The sequence below is a fragment of the Leptonotus elevatus genome, chromosome 16 (assembly GCF_054856555.1).
Source record: "Leptonotus elevatus isolate MCC_2025b chromosome 16, RoL_Lele_1.0, whole genome shotgun sequence".
Taxonomy (NCBI): Eukaryota; Metazoa; Chordata; class Actinopteri; order Syngnathiformes; family Syngnathidae; genus Leptonotus; species Leptonotus elevatus.
The window spans coordinates 3,269,812-3,295,249 of record NC_141254.1 but is presented as its reverse complement, the minus strand read 5'-3'; the positions used below and the strand labels follow the sequence as shown (position 1 = coordinate 3,295,249).

The 25,438-nt window shown below is 38.7% G+C and overlaps 1 protein-coding gene across 3 annotated transcripts in view; it reads right to left on the bottom strand.

The window, feature by feature from the left end:
* robo3 (roundabout, axon guidance receptor, homolog 3 (Drosophila)) overlaps positions 1 to 22,624 on the bottom strand; it is a 121,543-nt gene extending 98,919 nt beyond the window's left edge. For all 3 annotated transcript variants that reach the window (XM_086098644.1, XM_086098645.1, XM_086098646.1), the window contains exons 1-2: positions 22,087 to 22,624; positions 575 to 901 (exon numbers count right to left, since the gene is read on the bottom strand). In XM_086098644.1, the coding sequence (XP_085954770.1) occupies positions 575 to 901; positions 22,087 to 22,150 (391 nt within the window). In that variant the 5' untranslated portion in view covers positions 22,151 to 22,624. The remainder of the gene's footprint in view (positions 1 to 574; positions 902 to 22,086) is intronic.
* Between the last annotated feature and the right edge of the window lie 2,814 nt (positions 22,625 to 25,438).

Genomic DNA, 25,438 nt, shown 5'->3' with positions numbered 1-25,438 from the left:
CCATGTAAAATGAGCGCAAATAGCCATGTAAAAGAAATTAACTCTCTCCAGCACGCATATAAACGGGTTACCTCGATTGTTTTAGAAACTTAGACCTTAACCTGAATATTGACTGCATACAAACGTAGTCAATGAAAACAGCAGAGGCCCAAGGATTGAACCCTGAGGAACACCATACGTTCCGTTATACATGTGAATTCATATTGTACATAATTGTCCGACCACTTTCTTTTTTTGCTCGACATAGTATGAAGTGATTAAAATAATAATAAATCAAACAAAGTAACATCACAACACTCACAAGTCGACTACTGAGCGCACCAAATTCCCTGCAGCACAAATAGGCCAAGCAATGTAGTGTGATTCAATGATGGCCAAGTGGGGTGTGTTATCACGAATCATATGACTCGGGTTTGTGCCTTGACCTTCACCGAAACCCTGAGACTAACTCACAGAAACCCTGGGGTTCACACAGGTTTAAAACCCACTGAAGGCTGCATGATCCCACATCTACACGACAGCACTCACTCCAATGAAGTGAAAAAGAAAGAAGATGAAGAACAAAGATACTTACTTGCCACTTCCAACGATGCATTGCGACTGACTGCTTCACCCAGGTAGTTGCGTGCCACGCACACATAGACCCCTTCATCGGGTTTGCTCCGTCGGCCATGTACAATTCGTAGGAAGAAGAGGGAACCGCTGGGTAAGAGCATCCTGTGAGAGCGAGGGTCTTCGCGATCTGTCTCGACTCGCTCACCATCTTTGTACCATTCCACCATGGGAGTCGGACGCCCCTCTGCTTTACAGTTGAGGGTAGCTGGCTCTCCCTTAGACACAATTAAATCAGATGGATACTCAACAATTCGCGGAGCAGCATCTTCTAACCTTGGTCGAGATCCTAGAACAAGAAAAAAACATGGAAAGAAAAACAATTAGAGGAAGAACAGCATCTCTCTAACAACTAGTCACCCCTTTATTGGTTTGTTCGCAGTGGGACTTGCATAAAGACCCTCTGGTTCTCAAGTCCTTATAAATGAGCCACTGTTTTCTGCCGCCGCATATGAATGATCAATTTGTACTGTTCTTTAGGGTAATACGTTTTTGAATACAGTGTCATTTGAATGGAAATTAACACATTGAGATCTAAACTTCCATTCAATAATCTATAGACCCTTGTAGTGTGACGTCACGTTTGTGACATGCTGCAGAACAAGCCGACAACGTGAGTGAATGAGAAATCAATTAGTGTGACGTAGAAAATAGGTCAAACAGTTGATAAATCAGCGACCAATGCTATGGTGAACTCTTGCGCGGCCTACGAATGTTCTAATCTATCAAAGAGAGATTAGATGACTCTAAACCAGGCGGAAGACAGTGAGGAGTTGAAGGAAAGACGAGCACGGTGGCCAGCGAACCGACGTCGCGAGTGCTTTGCACCCACAAAAAGTACGAGGACATGCTCAGATCATTTTATATCAGGTAGTTTTTCTCTTTTTCATATACAGTGCATGATTATCACAACACTTTAACTCAGGCTTGATCTCTGCTGAGGAATGTGTTGCAAACATGCGGTGCCTTCGTTAGCAGCTAGTAAACTAAGATAGCTTGAAGACTTCGATATACATACAGCAAGACGAGTATATCTGCACACAAACGATTTGATGAATGACAATTTACACTATGAAAGTAATGATTGACGCACAGTTTCAACCAAAAACACCATAGCTTGGCTTCCACTTTTACCTTGCCCTCCAACCAATTAAAAAAATTTTAGCTAGCGGCTCCAAACAGCTGGTTCCAATGAGTCACAGTAAACTAGTGATGTGTTTTGTAACACTTGACATATTTCTCACCTTTTAACGAAAACGCTCGCCAAGAATTAAGCTCTCTGCATATATTCTAGGGGTAGAACAAAAAACGATTTGAACCGGAAATGGATGAAAACGGGAATATTGTGTCGGTTTCTGCTCCAAAAACTTAACTATATTGCCCCCAAGTCGCATAAAACAACTTTGAATTACCCCCTGGGCTCGCTCGAAAGTTGCGGAGGGAAACGAAAGATGACAGGACGTCCAGGACGCGAACCCTTGTCAAATCTCCCCTGGCTTTGACACAACAAGGAATACACAAACCTTTTTTTAACTTAAGTGTGTAAAAGAAGGATAATCAGACGCTTTCACGAGTGGTAAGTGAGCCAGGATCGCGGCGGGATGAGGAGCACGAAGGTAGAACATCCACAGGTCATGAACTGTTTTGGAACCCGGAACGTTTTATTTTATTTTATTGTGTTGTTGAGTGCACATAGTTCATAGTTATGAACACAACACTGGTTTATGTAACGTAATTGTCATTGATTGTCGTATTAATGGTATTACAGTTGCAACTGCAGTTGTAATGCAGTAATCATGACAAAACGTTATAGTTATTATATGTATTAAAATAAAATTGCCTAAGGAAAATATAGGTGTAACTACCTGTATACAGACACAAAAATAAATAAATAAAAATGTCACTGAACCACCATTTTGACCAGCATCATAATACAATGAGTGTTCTTAAAAATTAGGTAGAGAATTTATTCCTAAAATAAACTAGTATTTATTATTGTAGGCCACTGCAACAAACATTAACACTGTACTTGAATGTAGGAAAATAAAAGTGTTATGTGTGATGATTAAATTTGAATGTATTGAAAAATATAGAATGAAAATCATACTCAAAAAACAACAATGCCTAAACATTAAAGAACCTTAAAATAAAGCTGGTATTGGCACAGATACCTGGTACTCGCCCATCAATACTTACAAGTGTTGCATTTTATTAGACAGATGCATGTTAAAATAGCATTTTAAAAGACTGATACTTACTAATTTGGTCTGTAACATGTCGAAGCATTACATATGCAAAAATGTTGATCACTGTTTTCCAAGATAAAAGCAGATGTTTGCAAATGTGTAAATTATGAGATTTAGATCATTTTAAATTAAACATGGTATTAAAACAATTAATGGAGTATCAAAATAATTATAAATGGATTTGGCAATTAACTAGTTTTCAAGTAATCAAATAATCGTTGCACCGAATCGAACCGAATCGTAATCCTACTGAATTAAACCGAACCAAATCGTTCCATTTTAAAATCTAACCGTCCTTGTATCGGATCGCACCCCATGTATCAAGATGTGTATCGAATCGTCTTGATTGGAGCGATTGACACCATTAATATATTCCTTACAGGAGGGTTGTCCTTCAGGAGGTGGAGCGGTAGCTAAGCAGTGACTTCAGCGAGAAGGGTCTACTCAATAATAACTTCAACAAGAACACAAAGCGACACTCTATTAGTGTCCAGTTTCAGCTTCACTCTATAGTTGGACTGAACAATCTTCTATACCTTTTGACATAACCCTATCCAGGGGTTGCCACTGTGAATCATCCACTTCTATATGTAGATATCTGGAATTAATTTAAAGAAGGAATAAGCATGTGACAAAAAGAATAGGTTGCACCATTTAAAACTTAGCAGGGGACTCATACTGTGCAAAATATGTGTCATAAATAAGTTCTCCTGCATATTAAAAACTGAAAACATGCACTTTTTGCTCAGAATTTTTTCTCTCATGAGGTCTCTGAGCATTAGGTTTGGAACACAATAGCTTTTAGGTAGCATATGTATCATGGCTGGCTGGTCTCGGGTGGTTATAGTGTATAGTGTGGTTGTGTGTGTGGCGTCAGCAGGACAGAGCCTCTGAGAGCTGACTCATAAATTTTGTAGTTAGAACAAGTCATGTGGAAATGTAAAGCTTGAAGCTTTAAAAGTGGAGAAGACCACCATGAGGGTATGAGCTAAATATCATCAAGAGAACGTAAAGATAGAAACCACTGAACGTCAGCTTTTTAAGATGATATGTCTCCTATCCCAAGACATTAAAACTCGAAGAAAAGACCTAACTTGGCAGAAAATCTCCCATTAAACAGAGGTAAGGAAAAACTAAGTGAACTAACATTTTAAGTTGCCTACGGTATATTTCAAAGCCTAGTGAGGCTTAATATACCATACGAAGGTGAAAATATAGTGGTGCCTTGAGATGAGTTTAATTCATTCCATGACCATGCTCTGAAAGGAAAACACTCATATCTCTTTTAAACATTGACACACACACACACACACACACACACACACACACACACACACACACACACACACACACACACACACACACACACACACAAAACAACAACAGTATTGTCGTCACAGCATTACTTGTGTGTATACTATTTTCACATGGAAAACCAAACACACCTACACACACACACACACACACACACACACACACACACACACACACACATCCATATTTTAGAGAGTGTAACGCTGTTAACTCTTATACAGCTTTATAGTTGTCGAAATTATCTTTGTAAAACAAATAAAGATATTTAAGCAACTGTCACTTATGGGATAATCTTGCTTCATAATGCCCAGAGTGCTAGGAGTGTACCAAAAAAGATTTGATTCGGAAAATTGGTTATGATTGGACGAACCAAATTGAAATGTTACATTTTGAATGTATCGAGACACATATCGAATCGTCTTTTATGAGACGTGCACCAAGATATAAATCAACGTTTGACGTTGCTGATGATTTGTTGTTTCTTTGAATTTCACTTGGACAAGTCGGGCTTTGAAGAGCTTTTACATGTCATTACATGTTATTACATATGAATAAACAGGACAAAAGATACAGCCGAAGCATATTGAATCAAATCGTAATCCCACCGAATTTAATCGCTATATTTTAAAATCTGTAGATCCTTGAATCATATCCTAAACCATGTATTGAGAATCATATCGAATCGTCTTTTGTGGAGAGATGCATACCCCTGATATATAGCCTATGCAAACCAGTAAAAGACAATATTAAAATGAAACAACAATACTACAATACTATACAAAATCTCCTTTAGTTCCTTGGGACATGGCAAAGACTACTAAACATTGGCAAAAATGCTTGAGATTGAGAACACTTTTGTTGATGCAGTACAGAGCTTAAGTTATATAGTTATATAGTACATAACATGAACAGTACATAAGTATAGACGGTAAATACGTTATTTGAATAGACATATTGCATATCTTGTGATCGGATCGATGATTGATGGTTTATTTAAACATGTTGATCAGCGATCGGCCCTAAAAATCCTGATCATGTTAAGCCAAGTAATATTAGCGATTTTCGAGGAGGACAAATAATACATTCCTGTGTGTTTTATAAAATGTCTAAATGTGTTGGTCCGGCATTTTTGTCCAAATAACCCTTGCTAAAAGTTTTGTAAAATTGTGATGAATGCGTGTAGCATATAAATGTCGTTCCACAAACAGTATGTTAGCATTAAGCTAAACATACTCTTCTGAGGCAGAGCTATGTAGTTGTTTAAACACTGGGACACAACATGCAACAATCTTTGTTTCATGTTTAGTTTGACAGTAAGTAAACTTCAAATTGGAGTGTAATGAAACAACTTGAAGCCTCTTTTTAGATGAATTGTTCATTATGTGACAAACTGCTTATGATGAAGTGAGTTGAATTGAGTTCACTGCAACTATAAAGCATGTATCTCAACTTTGATTTCACAAGTGACAGCTCGTATCTCTTGCTTGTAAGGCGGGTTAAAGCTGCTCTAGGTAATCATTTAAAAAAATAGCACAATAGCGTTTTTGTTTGACCATTTTATGATTGAAACATTTTTTAATCCGTAATTCACATTTAAACCCAAAAAAGTTTGTAATACTTTGTCCTTCTCTCCCAAACACGTTTTCATGTGTTTTAAGTTTGTTTGTTTTACACAAGATCATACAGAAGGCTTTGACATGCAGCCTCTGACATGAAGAAGTGTCTTTAAGCAATGGTAGTTATTACAAAAAGGGCCCGTAGGTGGCAGCAGAGTATAAGAGATCAGCCAGGGCCATTTTGTAACTAGTTCTTTTTGCCATTGTTTTCACCAGGAATGGAAATAATAATGAAACTTAGCTAAATTCTAATGCCAATTGGAACACATTTTAACACTACAATTTTACATAGTAGTCATTGTCCATATCTCAATTAAGGGACATAAGTATAGCACAGTCGTAGGCTTGTACGTTAATATGTTGGATGCTGATAAAGGACTGACAAATATGGCCACACAAGTGGCGGTTGTATTCATTAATTCCCAGTTGCCTAGCTCAAAGCGAGGGTAAAGATCCACAGCCAGTAAGGAAGGAAAGAATGAACTCAAATCCATTTCCTTGGACAGCTAGAGTCTGTACAGTATAAGAAGTTGCCATGACTGTGGTGTCTAACAGGAAAGACTGAACCCTCTAAGGACCTATTAGCGCCTGGAGAACTTAGACGCCAACAGAAAGGCAGCAACTCTCATAGCTACAAGATAGATAATAAAACTTCAGAAGTAATAGAAAAGTTAGACACGAGTGATGCGAGAAGAAAAGATCAAACAATGCCTAAGATGCAAGTCCCTGTCAAATTTAAGTACTTTTTCCCATGCCAATACAGTACATGAAGCCATGTTAGAGAAATAGGGGGGTTGGAAGCTGATGGCATTTAAAGCAGGTGCATTATCATGCTAAAACAACCCAGGTTGTCCTGCCACAACTCTCATTGCTTATTGCACACTGAAAGCAAACGGCGCAGGATCTTTCTGTAGATATGCTAGTTGATTATCCAGCCCACATTGAAGGGGAAAACTCATAATTAGGGTTTAAAACATCTTCGTTTGACGCCAGTCCCAGAACATTTCTGTCATGCCTCATCTCCATAAATATATATAGATAAAGTACTGTATTTTATAAATATCCAAAATAAGATACTAAAATACCGAGATCATGTCAATCATACACCCAATCCTGGAAAGCAACACAGGTTGCCTGATTCATTCAGTCTCGACAGATCATTTCACCTACACAGCCCGACTTCTTAAATCCAGGCAGCACTAAGCCAACTCCACCAGCTCATAGAGACTATAGTTTATGTGTCATCACACACTATCAAAAATATTCTGTTCATTGTGGCCCTGCAGGGAAAAGGACATAAAACAGGGACAGCACTTGCATGTATAATGCCTACATGAAGTCCTTACCCACTGAGGAAGAGAAATGTACCATAATTAATTTTGATATGTACAAAATTGTAAATCAGAATACTGCAACATATAAATTTTAGAGGTGAAAGAAAGATTGAAACATACCCATCTTTAAAGCTATCTAATAGCTATATGCAAATGACCATTGTATAATATCTCTCTCCCTCCATGATTCATTGCAACCTTGGTTTTCTGGTCTACATACAATACGACCTATTTTATTTTCATACAGGAGCTCTGATGTATCAAGGAAGGAATAGCATGGCAAGTAAATGCTAAGTATGATTTATACATTTGTTCAGTGCAAAAAAAGCTTAGTTTTGCAAGCCTACTCAGTGTTTCCTCTAGGATTTTTTTCAGCAGCGGGGGCTAGGCCATACTTGCCGCTTTGTGATGCGTAAAATCGTTGCGCAGGGGCCTAGGGACATTGAGTCGTGGGGAGCGGTGGGGGTTGTTACCTATCAGGCAGGGCTGTAAACTAACTTTTACACTGCTATCACCAATTTTTTTCAGTTGGCCACACCACAGAGGATTTGGTCGCACCCTTTTTGGGTAGGTGCAGCATGAACATATTTGCTGATGTATAGTTGTCGCAATTTGCATACCGTAATTTCATATGACAGTGAATAAAGACCGGCCGTTCCCGAAGTTCCCGATGATGTCTGGTCATCTTTTTCACTATCCATGCAGTGTAAAGCTGTGTGCTGCACTCATCTCCCCTCCCCTCCAGACTCCAACTGCTTTAATTAGAAATTTAAAGGAGCGGCTGCTACGATTTAAGAATGGTGAGCTGCCGCTCCTGAATGAATGGAAAGGAATCTTTGCTACTGGAAAGGGGAGAAAGGGATACATAAATGCCACAATATCCCCATTCTTCAATCAACAATTCCTTTTGCCAAGTGGCGTCCCTCTTCACGACTGGTTGTTTAACTCATTCAATCCCAAAAATTTAAAAAATAAATTTTTTAATACTTTGTCTTGCACTCTAAAAAAACGTATTTATATGTTTGTTTGTTTTATGCTAGACCATGAGAAGGCTTTGATGCAGCTTCTGACCTGAAGAGGTCACTTAAAGCAATGGGAGTTATTACAAAAAATGGCCAGCAAGATTATAAAGGCCTAGATACACCAATCCGACGTCGGGAGTCGGACAGCGTTGGGTAGACGGTATGCGCCGTCTGATCAGTGTATAAATTACTGTTGTGAAGTTGGATCGACTTGGAATACGTCCAGCAAATTTGACATGTTGAATCGGCGTCGGGGGCATTTGGTCACTGTGATTGGCTGTTAGCTAGCGAATCAGCGCACGGGGCAGGAAGAGCAAGTGACAACGCGGATAAACAGTACTCAACTCAACTCAACTTTATGGTTTTTCAGGACAGCACACGTGAATATTAAAGTCCCCCATAAAGAGGATATGATCATATTTCAGCATGATTTTGGCTGAAGATTTGCAAAGTCTTTTAAAAAGTCCTTATTGTATTTTGGAGGTCGGTTAATGACACAGCACAGTGACAGTTTGGCCGACTTCAAAGAAGGTTGGCTTCAAAGCTGTGATCGATGTGGTAAATAGACATCGTTTACATTTAAATTTGTTTTTGTTTTTTTAAATAGTCACCGTTCCTCCATCTCGGCCCGACGTCCTCGGAGCGTCCAAGTAAGCACAGCCAGGCAGTAGTAATTTAATCATAGCGGTTCACTCACCAGCAACAGTCCAGGTCTTTGTCAGGCAGAGGAAATCCAAGTTGTTGGAAAGGAAAAACTCCCTCAAAATAAACGTTTTGTTTATCAATGACCGCGCATTTAACAGCGCGATCCTTGCGGGAGCAGCAGGGGTGCATGGCCCTTCCATCTGGCGGTTTCAAGAAAGCTCCTTCAGCTGGAGGTCGGCACCACGTCCAAAACGCGGAGGGCAGCACGGACGATTCTTTTCGGGTGAACCGACAATCGGTAGCAGCCAGGAGTCGACAGGGTCCAGGATACGCCACAACAGAGTACATCCATGCGTTCGGGAACGAGAAGGGGACGAAGCTTGTTCCAGCACCCGTTTTCGCTTTCACACCAACACCGGTATAAGTTGTTTATGTTTTTATATCCCGCCCCCGTAAAGAGGTTGCCAGTTGCCTTTAGGAATAATGACTACCGCCGCCGATGGTACGGAGGGGAATTACTTCTCGCGCATGTGCTCAATATACGTAATAGTTGGTGCGGTATGTATTTACGTCATTTTTCTACGCGACGTGACGACGTCTGGGCCAATGCTACAGGGGGTAGGCGTCGGTTACATTGGTGTATCTAGGCCTTAAGAGATCAGCCAGGGCCATGTTCCAACAAGCTTGTTTTCCCAGTGTTTTCAACAGGTTTGTGAATAATGATGAAACTTAGCTTTATTTGAATGCTAATTGCTGCAAAAAGTAAACAGATACAAATAAACTTTTTCCAGATGAATGAAGAGACATGTTTTTATAGCAATAGAACACAATTTTCTGAGGGCCTTGCAAAATCAGTCAAAACCAGTAAAGGGGCTTGCTTCAGTGAAAATGGCTTGGAGTGAATGAGTTAACAGCTTTTTTTCCTCATCAAAAGCCAAATGCCTCCTTCATGTTTTCCCCAAAACCATGGGAATTGATTTGCAAATGTGTATTCAAAGTTAAATTGGCAGCAGTGAGGGAGGCTGGCTTGGATGCTTTTGCTGCAGCCTCCTAGTCCTTGACCCAGCAGGCATGACAAAATGAGGCACTTACATAAGAATACAAAGCACCAGCCCTAAAGAGGCAACCTTTTATGTTTGAGCGGGTGTTATGCTAAGCATCTACATAAATGGGTAGGGTCAACTTGGCAAAAGGAAATTGTATGTTTATTATGGGTCTCTGAGGGCCATCAAGAGCTTTGTGTTCCAAGACTGAGGTTGCTTCTTTTGCCTCCCTTTGAAAAACCAATTGGTAGATCGTGAAAATTGGGTGCAACACTTTGATCCTTTCATTTCAACATGGTGACTTTCAAGTGCACGGATCATGAGTGTGAATAATCATGCACTCATGGTCAGTCAATGCTGACCGGTTGAGGGTATATCCCACCCCTCACCCAAAATCAGCTGGGATAGATGCCAGCTCACCCGCTAATGGAGATAGGCAGTACATTTTCAGATTTTTGTCAGATTCAGCAAAACAATTCTTGGATTTAACAATTATGAAAATGTTGCAAAGTAATCACTTTAGATTTAGGTATGAAGTCTAAAGTTGTGCCAAAATGTGGCAGTTGATCAATGGGCCCTTTTCACAAAACGCCATGACGTCATCACGTCCTGTCCTCTGGCGATATCACAGCTCTCCCTTTTCTGGTTTGGGGAAGCTGTATATCGATCGACGCCTTCTTAAAATTATAGCAGTGTTTCCCACACCATGATAATACTTGGGCGGGCCACCCAAGTAAACTGGCGACCACCCAAGTAGATTTCAAAGTTTGCCATTACTCACTTGAGGATCATGAGGTTCGAGGAGACGCAAGTAGCAGGGACTGGGAACGTTTAAAAAAAGAAATTCTAAAACTGAAAAATAACACATATTTGTATTACAAACTTTCGCCAGCGTCCAGATCCGATAATGACGACCACTTCTTTTACGGTAATTTGGCTTAAACAACTTTATTACCAGGGGTGCACATAAGTGGCGCGCAGGTGCACATGTGTACTGAAACAGTCATGTTCGTGCCAGATTCAATTTTCTCAGTGCACATTACATTCGCGTTCCAAATATAAATGCTAAAGACGTCTGTGATTGTAGCAGAAACTGCGGGCATGGCAGCCCCTTGAAAAATCAAAGTCAAGTTAGCAGCCGCAATGATTGTTTCCTAGGCTTAACTTCAGAATTAAAGACTCCAAAAGCATTGATGTCATGTCTATGTACAGTATTACATGTGAGGCTTTTATTTTTAAGTTGCCATCGCAGTGCAAATGAACAAACTTGAAACTTGAAAGTGGTCTGTGATGGAAAAAAGACCAGACTACTGTCCTTGAACTGTGCTAAAGCAGCTTAACTTGCCATGTGGAAAAACACCAACATGCCAACTCAAATGGGTTAATATGAATGTAATGTCATCTTCCTCTCCTCCCTCCACTGTGCATGAAATAAGAAAGTTGCTAACATGAAGACCACAGTTGGTGTTGGCACTATTAGAATAAAAGAAATGCTAGAATGGTTGAAGTCACTGATTACAGTGTCAGTAGCAACACTAAAGCCGGTGCTCTTGTTCGTTTACACTCCTGACACACATGTCCATTATGGTGCGCATACTTTTAGTTTGACGTCATAAAGGCTGCAGAGGCTGGGGGGAAATGAGCATAAAACAACAACAAAATGAGCACAGAAAGACAACCTCTGTTGACAAGCCAAACATTTTATGTGCACCCCTAGTACGTTGTCATGAGTTGTCACAGCGTATTAGGTCCAGCTGGGCCACATATATATATATATTTTTTTTTAGAGGGTGGGTGCAATATTCAGACACAAAAAACTCGCAAATTTGCCACTTTATAAATTGTCAAATTTGCAAGTTTATAAAGTGGTAAACAGGTGGCAAATCCAGGTGCAGAAAGTAAAAACCCTGCCACAGTTTAGCTTTAGCTCTAGTGCTAGCTAGCTAGCTAGCTTGCTCCCTAGCAGGTTAACGAGCACCATTGGTGCTAGCTAGCTCCCTAGCAGGTAACCGGGCACCATGGGGGGCTTCAGGTAGCGGAGTGCAACCGTCACTTACCTTCGATGCAAGTTGGTGTGGGTTCGCTTCCCTGCCTGGGAGACCATGCTTGTCTGTGTGCATGTTTGTGTGAGTGAAAAATAAATAAAAATAAGCACCATGGGAGTTAGCTAACTAGCACATGAGGTTAAAGCCAAACTGTTGCAGGATTTTTACTTTCTCGACCTGGATTTGGCACCTCTGGTGGCAAAATTTGCGATTTTATAAAGTGGCAGATTTGCAAGAGAAAAAAACTCAGAAACTTACGAGAAATACACGTAGCGTACTACTCGGATGTTTGTGCCAATACTTTTTGGTCAGATTTTCAAATAAGGAGTTAGTAATGGCTTTAACCATATCATGTTAAGCATTCACACTTTGAAGCGTTGGGTACTGCCAGCGACAAAGGCGCCTCACTTTGCGAAGGTCCATACCCTGAGCATCAAGCATTTAAGTTAATTGGTTAAAATAAATATTTACTTGTACATTTCTGTTTCCAAAATTATTATTTACACATTCATACATTTTGGTAATTTTTTTGTACAAGTAGCTAAGTTGATGTGTCGAATCTGCTGCTCTCCATCATTCACATGCGTTTACCTAAAGTATGTTACCTTCTGATTGGTTGGTGTTTAGTCAGCTGATAGGGGATCTTGAAGAGTTTTCGCTCTAGCTGCCGTGTATGACGAGTGAAGTTTAAATTAAGGATGAATCCGTCTCCATCCTGCCTTTTCATTTTATAAACAGTGTCTCATTAACCACCAACAAATCTGCACATTAGACTATACTACGCTACGTGTATTTCTTGTAAGTTCCTGAGGTTTTTTCTCACAAATCTGCCACTTTGTAAACTTGCAAATTTGCCACTTTCTCAGAATATTGCCCCTACCCTCAAAATTGTTTTTTTAATGTGGCCCTAATACGCCATCGTAATGAGGCAGCCCAATATTTACACTGAGAGCTTTTTCTGGTTTTACTTATGGACCCAAAGAACAGCCTGTTGTTTATTAGCTAGCATATTTATAACCTATAGTGAACATACACAACGTTAGGAACAATATTGACTTTATACCTCTATATCCGTGGATGAAAGAGGAAGCAATCATATTTAAGTCCTTCTATAAAGTTACTGCTAGGTGATCTAGTTGAGGTTTTACAAAGTTGTCTGTAAAGAGTAGTTTGGTCAAGTCCTGTAAACGTGTGTAGAATGACACAATTCTTCAAAATCGAAAAAGACTGAGCCGCTTATTGTCAGATTATGTGCAAAGAGCCTGTTACACCACTGAATACAGTTTGCATGTGTTTCACAGAAAATGTTTTATTGTCATTTGTGGGTAAATTATCTAGAAAAGGTTGTTGAGAAAAGGTTGTCTGTTTAGTTGTCTACAAGAGAATTCAGTGAAGCAATATCAGTAGCTGTTTCATTACATGGCAGGCATTATGTGCCCTCTCACTGGGAGCAAAAATCAACAAGGGAGACCCAGGCCTAGCAGTGCTGATGGCTTATCACTCCAAACTGCAGGGAAATGCCTTTGGCTTCCTGTCCCAAAACAACATATAGGCACACTAGTTCCTATTATGTGTACTTTATCTGTTTCACAACACAAAAACCCTTTAGACACGAGAGTGGACAACAAAAAGGCCAACATTAAATGAATACAAAAAAGGGATCATTTAGAATATATAGAGTGTAGCAAAAGATCCCTTATAAATGTGACATTATTTCAAGGAATGTACGTGTTGACTGTGACAAATGTATTTGCATTTAACATATCAACTAAATGAAACCTAAACAGGTTGTAGTAAAGATAAAGAACTATCAAGTACATGAGGCCTAATGGGTCCGCAGTTCTAAAATAAGCATTTCCCTTTCAGAAATCATGCCTAGCTGTCAGTCATCAAACAGTAGTGCAAGAGATAACAAAGAGCTAAAGAGGCACTAACTGCCTCTGGTCCCTGGCTGCTTTTTTGTGTCTCAACACTTGAGTGAGATAACAGCTATGCACATGCCACAGCTTGAAAGTCAGCTATTAATTCATGACAAGCCCTCACTACAGCAACACCTTGATGTGGCAATGGCTCAAAATCATCTGTTATCAGATGGATTTTTTTTCCTATTATCAGCATTCAAGTGCCCCGATATCACAAATAAGTACATCCAACTTGCCAAGAATAGCGCCTTGCTTTCCTACTCTGTTCTTCACCTGTTCTTTGGATGGACTGACTGATGGGCAGACAGACCGAACGATAGACCAACGGAGAAACTAATGTGACAATTGTGGCATACACTCAAGTATAATTACTGGGTAAACACAAAAGTTTGACTTGAAAATTAAACTTGATGAAAACTCTCATCTCTTAAAGGGATCGTTCAGTCGGGATAGCTTAATTTTCACTCATTATGTTGTTGTTGTTTTTTAATCAGGAAAATATTAGCCTGTGTTTTCAATTTGTTTTGGAGAAATTAGTAAATAACTAACTGAAATCTGCCCATTGAGAAATCCAATATAGCAACGCGCCCCCATGTTAACTCGTTTGCTCCCCAAAACGTATAAATACATTCTATTTTAAATGTTACCATGCTCCCCAAAACATATAAATACATTCTATTTTAAATGTTACCATGCTCCCAAAGACGTATTTATAAAAAATATATATATTTTTTTTTATGCTAGAGCATACAGAAGGCTTTGATGCAGCCTCTGAACTGAAGAGAATGCTTGGAGCAATGGTAGTTATTACAAAAACGGCTAGCAGGTGGCAGCAGAGTATAAGAGATCAGCCAGGGCCAGGTTGCAAAAAGCTCTTTTCCCCACAGTTTTAAACAAATTTATGAATAATGATGTAATTTAGCTATATTCTAATGCTAATTGCTGCAAAACGGAAACAGATACAAACATACTTTTTTTCCGTGATTAAAGAAGAGACTCTAATCTTTCTTTTGGTAGGTTCAATGTTTTTATAGGGGTTGCTTCAGTGAAAATGGCTGGGAGTGAATGAGTTAATATGAAATAATCCCAACTAGTGCTGTCAAAGTTAAAGCGTTAACTAATTAATTAATCACAAAAAAGTATTGCATTAATCATGTATTAACGCAGATTAATCACACTATTAATTTTGACTGCAGATTATCCTTTAGCTGACAACAGATGGTTAAAGGTAGCACAGGTGGTGTTTGAGCAATAAACATAACTACATGTATTAAAGTAATGCATTTCATAAATGTTTGCGTATGACATTCAGAATATTTGTTCATGTCAAAATATTGGATTCATTTTTTCCCCCAATTTAAATTATGCAATTAATTAACTGATTAGAAAAAGAGGATGACCATGCGCAGTGGATAAAAAAATGTTGAAGATGTCCTCATAACATTAAATGTCAAAAGAATTAACACATAACCGGTGCTCTTCAAATTTGGCGGGGGAAAAATTTTGATAAAAAAGCCTTTTTATTAAGTGATTAATCAAAATTCTAAAATGTCATTAATCTGATTTAAAAATGTAATTGTTTCACAGCTCTAATCACAACACTTATAGGCCACCACCCAAAAAGACTTAAATGTCGAACCTTGCAACAATAACACGGAACAATTGCCAAGAGGATGATCAGGGCCTAATTTCTCCCCAATAAATAAACCTCGAGTGCCAGAGGGCTCTCACATTGCTGTCTTAATGTGGGAAATGAACCAATGCTGCCTGCACTTTCGTCAGGTGAACAAATTAAATTCAACTGCAAATTCTCTTGTTGATACCCACAGTATCATAGAATACATTTTACTCTAAAAATATTATTTTGGTCCCATCTAAACAGAGTAACTTTGACACTTTTTATATAACATTTACATTTACTCTGAATATTTTACTCTCTCTTCTAAATGTAAGTTTTACTCCGTTTAGACTGGGACCAAATGATTTGTGTATATGCTTTATCATGGTAATAGTCATATTGTCATTGGAACTTTTAATTAAAATTATGTTGCCAGTAAAAAAAATGTTTTTAAAAAGGGGAGTCAGAATTTACAGAATACATGCACGTCATGGCACATGGTCAGAATGGCACCACCTCTGCCTCAATTTGAGCCAGTAAAAACGGCATATTATACTATTGTTATTATATTAGTAGTAGCAATAGTAGTAGTAGTAGTAGTAGTAGTAGTATGAAAACCTGATGTGCTAGAGAAAAAACGAGGGCAAATAAAATTCTCTAGAAAAGTGTTCTTGAATTTCTTATTTTATAAAATAGTTCAAATTTGGTTGACCAGCATTACTTGTGTGTTACTCTAAAATAGGTTACAGCAAAGACAGGGACAACTGATTATATATGTCAGATGCCCGTGAGCATAAATTAATTTAAAATTAGCACCGCACGGCACTCTACCACAACCCCACCGCACCGCATGGAAGTCAAGCCAACATTGAACCATATTTACAATTTCATATGGACTACCATGGATGAAATATTGCAATCTTGATTTAACGACCGGCTAGCTATTTCTGAAAGGAGACTAGAGCTCAGCCTAATTAATTTAACTGCAACGCGAGCATCCCATTCAAGTGAATGGGAACACACGACCAGGCGAGGGGTGTGCACTCACAATTTTTTTTTATACCTCAATCATTACAAATCCATCCACAAGTACCTTTTACATTCTAAATATAGTTCAGCCTTGTTGTAAAAAAATATTATATTTATTGTATATACTGTATTTTTATGACTTTGGCAAAGACTTGACTATGACAATGACTTTGCCTCGCCTGCGTAAAAATAAATAAATGGGCGTGTGCCACGGCAATGCTTGCTGCGTTGCTGCCTGTGCGCGTCAGAAGAATTCAGATGCACAATCAAGTGACGAGATCGATGATTTTTTTTAAGGTGGCACTGTCTTTTTTTTTTAAGGTCGTGTATTGTCACGCGATCTACCAATACTACCTTCGCGGTCGACTGGTCAATTACGATCCATGCATTGAGCAACCCTGGCATAGATAATGCAGTATCCAACTATTTTTCGAAGATATGTAATTCCAAATTTGAACAAACTGTATTTTATTAACTTGAACCCATGACCACGAAAATCATCCAATTTTGATGCTATGAATGTAATGTAGCACATCTGGATTCAGTAATTGGACTATTATTCTTTTCAGCCCTAAAATACCGTAGCCTAACTTCATATGAGGGAAGTTCTGTCCTGTGGGGTTAAGTGCTCTTTATTAGAGTCATAATTCAGTAGGTCCTGGCAACTTTGCTCCATGTCTATTTCAGTAATAAGGCTAGCAATGGAAATGTCTGGCCACCGAAAACCACTGGAACTAATTCCTTAGACAGTTCATCTGTTTACAGCCTAAGGTGGGGAGCTCATGCTTATTGTGTCAGGCCCCTCAGGCTGTCGCACTTGAGACCTTTATAGCTGACTTGTCCTGTCAGCACCCGCTGCTAAACAGTCTTTGTGCAGCTGAGTTACCGTTCTAAGTTATGTTACCCTTAGATGTACTTGATGCTTTACCATAGAAGAAAATAGATAGATAATAAATATTTTGAAGAGCTGTTAGATCAATGGCTAAATTTAGCAAGGAACCTGAAACTAGGTGGCTCTGCTTCAAACAGTAATTTATATGTAGGATTATAACTGCTGACTCAGTGATGATAGTAAAATTATGTTTTGCTCCTTTCCATGCTCTCAAAATTAAAACAAAAAGTTTTCAATATGCCAACAGCAGAAACATGATCCATGGTTCATTTATCAAAACTGTGTATGTAGGGCGACCAGATTTTCTAAATTAATAACTGGGACGCTACAATTTCAATGAAAATCAAATGTACAAAAAAATTCTCACTAAATTTAATTGCTAGTCAATTCTCGTTCGCACACAAGACGGATTACTGTGTTATTACTTAGCTAATGCTAAATGCTACTTTGGTTGGCAATTCAAAAGCACTAAACATATCAATGCACTTAACATTATCCAACCCTTTGCGCAGTCCCGGCAGCTATTGGAAGCTGGCTGTGCCATTTACCTCGCGCCAGTCCCGCATTGTAACAAAATGCACCGCTAGAAAACCTAGCTTGCAGTATTGGAATAGTAGGACTACATTTCCCATGATTCTTAGATATACAAAAGCAGGAAGTAGTTCTACTTTCGATATGACTAAAACATGTCTGCTAATGAATAGTGAATTTCAATGTAAATAGAAAGGAATTTAACAGTTAAAGTCTCTTTTCATGGGTTTATTCTATGAATTACTATGACAACTGTGTGATTGACATACAAATGGCAAAAAAAAACGGCACTCTGGGATGGGATCTGCGTATCATCGGGACAAAACAAGGGAGTTGGAGAAATCCGTCGGGACTCGGGACCCAAGTCTCAAAAACCCGACTGTAAAGTCAAACTGTGATGTCTGGTCACCCTATTATTTGCTACGCATGAACTATGGCTTGCCAAAATTCACAACGTGTAGTGATCGCTGGTGTTTGGTCATGTATGTGACTGTGTTATGTTTGACTTTGTTGGCGGGATAATTTTATGAAGGTACTGTTGTGGGCCAAGAACCTACACAATCCATTTTGTTGCTGAACCGGTTGAAGTAGGATCCAGGATGCATGGTAACGCATTAAGAAAAGAACAAAGTACTTGAAAATGTAAGTACATTACAACATCAAAGTGCAAACAACATTACATGACAACAGTTACTGCTCTCAATCCAACCAAGCGCATGATCCAAATGCCAAATTAACATTTTCTTCCTCTTTTCATTTGAAAAAGTTCCAAACTTAGCCATAAAATGCCGACAGCAAATGATATTAGTCTGTTTTACGGAGCTTGTTTAAGATGCACAAATAACATTATTGCACCTAGTAGTAGTTTGGACAGTAGGACATGCATGATGCACAGGGTTGTGCTGGAAAGAGCTGGCTGGCAGTAGTAGTTTCAGTGTTGAATCAACATTTGTGTATAAGGGCCAGCTGGAATGGCAGGATAGTGTCACACTAGACACCAACGCTGCTCCTCACACCACACAAGGCCAGCATCCCACACAAAGGCATGATATCAGTCTTCTTTGCAAAGGGATCACCAATTAAACTTCAGTGCCTTTGCAATATGCTCGCATCAGAATATGAACGAAATTCTGTCATAATGATAATCACAGTAAGGCTTTCTGACCTTCCAGACTGGGTTGCGGTATATAAATTAAACCTTTGCCTTCAGTCTCTGACTGTATGCATGATTAAATAAAGGGAGTCCAGCCAGTCATTCATAATGTGATAATTATTTTGGGGTATTTTCAAAAGCCTGGCAAAACACTTGCATCCCATTTTTACGGAAGAGCATTAGGGCCAATGAATAGCAAAAATAAGGTTGGCAGGATTCTCACTATTCTCAGCATTCTGACTTTAAAGTCAGAATTCTGTGAATTAAGTGATAACGTGAGAATTCTGAGAATAAAGTCACAATTCTCACTTTATTCTCAGAATTCGGACTTTCTAAATTCCCCCCACAATTCATAGCTCTGTCACAAAGTCAGAATTGTCACTTTAAAGTGAGAATTCTGAGATTAAAGTGAGAATTCTGAGATTAAAGTGAGAATTCTCAATTTAAAATCTGAATTCTAATTAAAGTCAGAATTCTCACTTTAAAGTCAGAATTCTAAGAATTAAGTAATAACGTGAGAATTCTGAGATTAAAGTCATAATTCTCCCTTTAAAGTCAGAATGCTGAGAATAAAGTGAGAATCCTGCCAACTCTTTTTTTTTTCTATCTTCACGGGCTCTAATCCTCTTCCGTACATTTTAAAGAGACTGTAGAGTGGAATTATCCCAATAAAATCCAAGCAACCGCTATTAGCTCCTGTCAAATTGTCCTTGGCTGATCCACTAATGCCACATTCAACCTTGTTCATTCTTATACACTGTGAATGACAATACCATCCTGAATGCAAAAGTAAAGAGAAGCATAAACAATCACATGTCTTGTTAACGATGCTAGTTTGACCACACTGAACCCAAGGCACTTCACCCCCCAAAAGACACTGAGCTGAATGCTTAGCCCCTAATTACAGTGTAGATATCAAGGTTTGGTGTGAGCCGTTTGATCTAGTTACTGGCTTGTTTGGGGTGGGGGAAAGGAAGTCGTCCCACGGTTATTTCAGTAAAGAGCATGGCAAACACAGTCTGTGGAGGCCCATTGGGGAATAGCTTGCAGAGACGACTGTGTTGACTGATGGTAACATAGATGACTGAAAATCACACTGCTGATTTCAGTGTCATCTTACTGGGCAAACAAACTGTTTAAAGGTGACTCTAGCTGACTCTGGTGGAAGGGTCTTTGATATGAAAAAGAGGATTGGAAACAAGGATGTTCATCTTCTGGTATAAACCATTCTCGAGCATAAAGAGTATAGATTTTTAAAATCCTGTTCAGGGTCACAATATACGCTTATCCTATTGGACAACAGTAGTTAATGGGCAAGGACTTGAACTTTGCAACAGGAGGGTTAAGCCAAGTTTATTGTCGTTTAGTTGCTATAGACAGGTCTGCATCATGACTGCTATCAAGGTGCCTTTGGCCAAAGCTCTGAACCCCCAAAACTCAACTAAATTTTTTTCAAATTTTTCATATTCTTGTTAACATAAAAGTGGGAAGAAATGTTAACCTAATAAAACTATGGCTGCATTTTTTTAGTCATTGAATTAGTAATTTAATAACAATTCATAATTGTAATATATATTTTTTTAATAGGTAAAATAGTGTGACATTGATTTGTGTTGGTAATTTTTTCTGTCACTACATGGCATAACTGCATTTGTAAGACAATGGTGACAGCTCAGTGGATTTTTCTTTTCATATTAAGAGCTGACTAATTTTTAACATGAAGTAACTTGTGAAATTCTGTAAAATACAACTTGACCCCAGTCCCCACAAATATATGGTAATAATAATAACCAAGCAGTGCTCCTAACAGCTTGTCCCTAACAGGGCAATTAAATGTACGGATGGATGGATGGATGGATGGATGGATGGATGGATGGATGGATGGATGGATGGATGGATGGATGGATGGATGGATGGATGGATGGATGGATGGATGGATGGATGGATGGATGGATGGATGGATGGATATCCCATCTTACTCATGGTAACTTCACCCTGGGCTGGTCAACCGTGAGCTTGCTCACAGCCTAAAGGCATAGTTGCAAAAAAGGCTTGAAGCAATTTACCATTTATACATCGGACTCATAAAACATACACACACACAAAGGACTTCTGTCCCTGCAGTGGCAATGTGATAGGAGGCATAGACGATAATGGCACTACAGTACAAATTTGTCTGTACCAACATCCTCCATTAAATATGTTTTTACGATTTAGAAGATGCTAAAAATCAACCCGTGCACTAACTTTTATTAACGTTGAACCGGTATAACTTTTTTCTGCATTGCAGCAGCAAATAGAAGTTTGTCAGCAAAAATGTAGCATAATGGCAATACTATGGCATTGTTACATAATTTCTTTCAGGTATAACCAATCATTGCAGTTGTAATTTACCAAGGTGTAGAACCCTATTGCATCATAGCAACTCCTAATGTTGATGCTCATGTGTATCTGAGGTAACCAAAACACATAGATATGTACTCATAGAGAATTTCAGATATATACCTACATAGTCCACTACATATTCACAAGTCAATGGTAAAGAGTGCACAACTATAATTATTTGTGCAGAGAATGTGTCGTCTTATAATGGGGCCAATAATATAGATAAATGAGCAAGGCTGCCTCCAACTGATGTCAGATTTCAATAGCGAGCAGATGCTGGTCAGAATCTACGGTCCCTTGGGCTGGTCCTATAGTGAAGCTGCACATGGGCTAATCATATGTCTGATGGTTTAAGTGCCCTTTTAAGTAACGTCATTGAGAAAGATTGGTCAAGTAATATACACATAAAATTGTCATAATAGATGCGTACTATCTGTTTACATAAGGTAGTTTTCATATGTGTATGTATAACATTACATTACAAATATAAGCTAATATGTTATCTCACATTTAAGAGGAAACCTGAGAGTGACTTGCGTCTACATATTCATTAATTTTAGATGGACCGTATGAAAGCTTGGGGGAGTAACCTAGACCTTGGGAGCTGATGTGGGGCGCATGGGCTCCATCTGTGCAAACATCACTCAAACCAACCATCTGAATGTAAAATGTAACTTACCATAAGCCAAACTCCAGAATGCAAATAACACCAGGAGGGAGACTAAGGTTAGTCGATACTCCATTATACACTGAAACGTTTCATAGGTAGCTGGCGGAGCTCAGCCTTTGGGGGAGAAGGGGGGCAAAAATAAAATCCAAGTATGTTAAATGAAGTCTCCATAAACAGAGTAAAGCTCCACAGGTAGCACCATAGCCGCTGCTCTAATCGAAATCAGAGTTTACACATCCAAAGGTAACTTTCCCGACACTCTGAAAGTCGGTGTCTAATCCATCGAACAGTCCAGGAACAGCGAGCCGCAGGTGATGACAGGACAGGCGGCAGTGATTGCAGGCAGCGACCGGTCTATCACGAATCCTCTTTTTGACAAACTGTTCACAACATAAAAATGATAATAATAATAGGGGTGAAAAATAAAATTAGTCCCAAATGTACAAGGAGTGTCCGGCTTGACAGAAAGCACTATTTAAAAACAGCGCACGACGCCTTTCAACATACTTTAATCATGTGTTCTCTCTTGTCCGCTCCGCGAGACTGACTGGTTGTTCACAAAATGCATACTAAAGAAAACAAGCGCGCGATGAAACTGTTTCCGGTTGACGTTTCAAAATAAATTTCATTAACCGTGCAACGTTGCCGTTTGCGTGGTAGCAATCTTTGTCCTTTATATTTATCTTCTTATTATTCTTTTTTTAATTTATCTAATGTTACAGTCAATTTTATCAAAGCGCATTTTTTTAAATGAAGCTATTAATTACTTTTTGTTTTACATAAAAAATTGATAGTTATTCCAAGCTGTCACCAATTGCTGTTTTATATTGAAAGCGTCACCCTCGCATTATGTACAGTACTGACTTCTTACCGGCGCGCTGTAATTCTTAAAGGGCCAGCCAGCAAAAACAAGCTACACGCGTTTTGATGCAATTTCAAGAACTGATTCTTTATGCAGTTGATGTATTGAAGCAGCATATTACCATGGATAGTATCTCATGAACAACAGGATGAATCACTATCATTTAAGAATGAATCTCAATTTTATGTAATTACCATCAAGTTAAGTGATTTCAAATCTAATGTTGTTGACTGATGATGGGCCTACAAAATAATGTTCTGAATTTATGAAGTGGTGGAGCCCAATGTGATGATCAATCACAGCGTGAAGTGGACACTGTTTGGCTTTTAATTGGGTTTGGCACAACCTGATAGGCTCCCATTGTAAATTCAGGAGCAGAAAGAAGACATGAAAACGGAGGAGCCTGTGAGAGTTGTTGATCCAATGAATGTGAAATTTAAATATAAAAAACGCCCAGACGGCACCACTGATAAAGGTAGAGTGATACTGTATGCTTTCAATGTAAGGCGTTTGCTTACCACAGCAGCATAAAGCAGATGAAAGTGTAGCCTATCAACTTGTATCAAGACAGTTACTCCTGATGCTGCCTCATCAATAGGTAAGGGCCTTGTAAGGTGGAAAAGCACTACTGGTATATAAATGAAGTACCATTTACAATTGATCAATTACCATACATGCATACATACAGACAGCACAATAATTGAAAAAAAGGGAGGCAATTGTTAGGTGAGATTAAAAAAAAAGATTAATTAGATCAATTAATTACATGTCATATTTAATTAATCTCTCAATTTGTTTTAATCTCTTGACAGCATTAATATGAACATGTTTAAATGTGTTTGTATTGTTTTAAGTGTGTTTAATTTAAAGACCTCACATTTTTTAAGTGCTGTAAATGTTTTAATAATATGCCTAAGGTGTATTTCCATATTGCAGATTTCACTTATCGAGTGGATATTGTGTAAGGTAATCCTCGCGATGGAGTGACTATCGGCCTACTAACTGTTATGCCCTTCCTGCACACTAGCTGGCACTATAAATCACAAAATGTTGTAATCCAACTCTCTAGGAGAAGAAGAATCTCCCATCAGGAGGGTTCCATTTTACACGTTTTTGGCATTCTAAACCAAATGTTATTGTTGGTTTCCCCGTGAAACGCGAGTCACCGTTTAAAATCACTTTTATATTTAGATTGTAATGATAAGCTTTCATTGTTTTGCACAAGCTAAGAGTACTGGTACATGCATTGTTGTTAATAGCACCCCTCCAATGGTCACAAGATCAAGATGTGGCACAATTTGCCCCCAGTGCTGTGTAAGTTGTGCCATTAACCAGAATTGAGTGAGGTAAATTGTGCCATTGATAACTGAAGTAAAAAAAGATAATTTTAATCTCACAAACGATAATGCTATATAAAACAAAGACACATTCAATACAAAACTTTGATTTGCATGTTTCAGAGGCCTTTTCTTCTTTCATTCTTTTTCTTTTCCTGTTCAGCCCAAGTCTTTCTGTGGATTTTGGAAAAATAACTTCCAAGACACAAAACCCAAGTGAGCAGAACAACCAGATTTGTCACTTGGTGAGTGCTCGGCAGGGTGAGTCTTAGCCTATTTTTTTCGTATCCCTATATTTTTATGGTCATCCTGCTGATTTTTAAAGGTCTCAAATTATTCAACTTTTCACATACTAAAATAGTTCGTAAATGTGTAAAACACATGTCTGTGACATGCATTCGTCAAAATTGACTTTGGATCTAATATTTTTGCTGTCCCTAAATCAGCCAAAAAACACTGTTTAAAACAGCCTGTTTTAGGGGTGTGTCACTTTTATGTAAATTACTATTTTAATATGTGGAAAAGTGGCATAACGTTTTACCATAAGAAAAAGTAGCATAATGTTACTACAGAGACTATGTTGTAGCTATGTTAGTTTGTGATTGTTTAGGCAATAGTATTTTGCCGTAACTGGCAAATCTCCTGCGAACGTTATTTTGCAGAGAATGTTTCCGATTTGCCGTGAATGCTTGTAGACATTTACAAGCGGTTATGAATAACACAAATGTGCACATTTAGGCCACTGTCTCGTAGGTGGTGAGTTGACAGTCACAGCAAATTAACCACTGCGGATTGTATCTTGACAAAACAATACGAAACCGCTTCATATTATCTAACCACCGTCTGCTTTATCATATCTGACCTCTTGTAACCAAACAACCTCCACACGACAAATGTAGCTCCCACTTTAGGCGCTGAAAACACACTAGTAATATGGTTGAAGGTGCACATCTCTTATTAGAAAGGATAGGAAGGAAGGCTAAATCAAAAATGTTAAACTTACATCTTTCCCGTTTACAGTCATGTCACACTGTTTGGACCGATCCATTATGACATTAAGACTTGGGACGAAGGAAGCAACCACTTTTTCCTGATCATTGTTTCCCCTCTCAACGGAGCATTTGCGAGCACGGAGAGAAAAAGAAAGAAGCAGCTAGCTTGT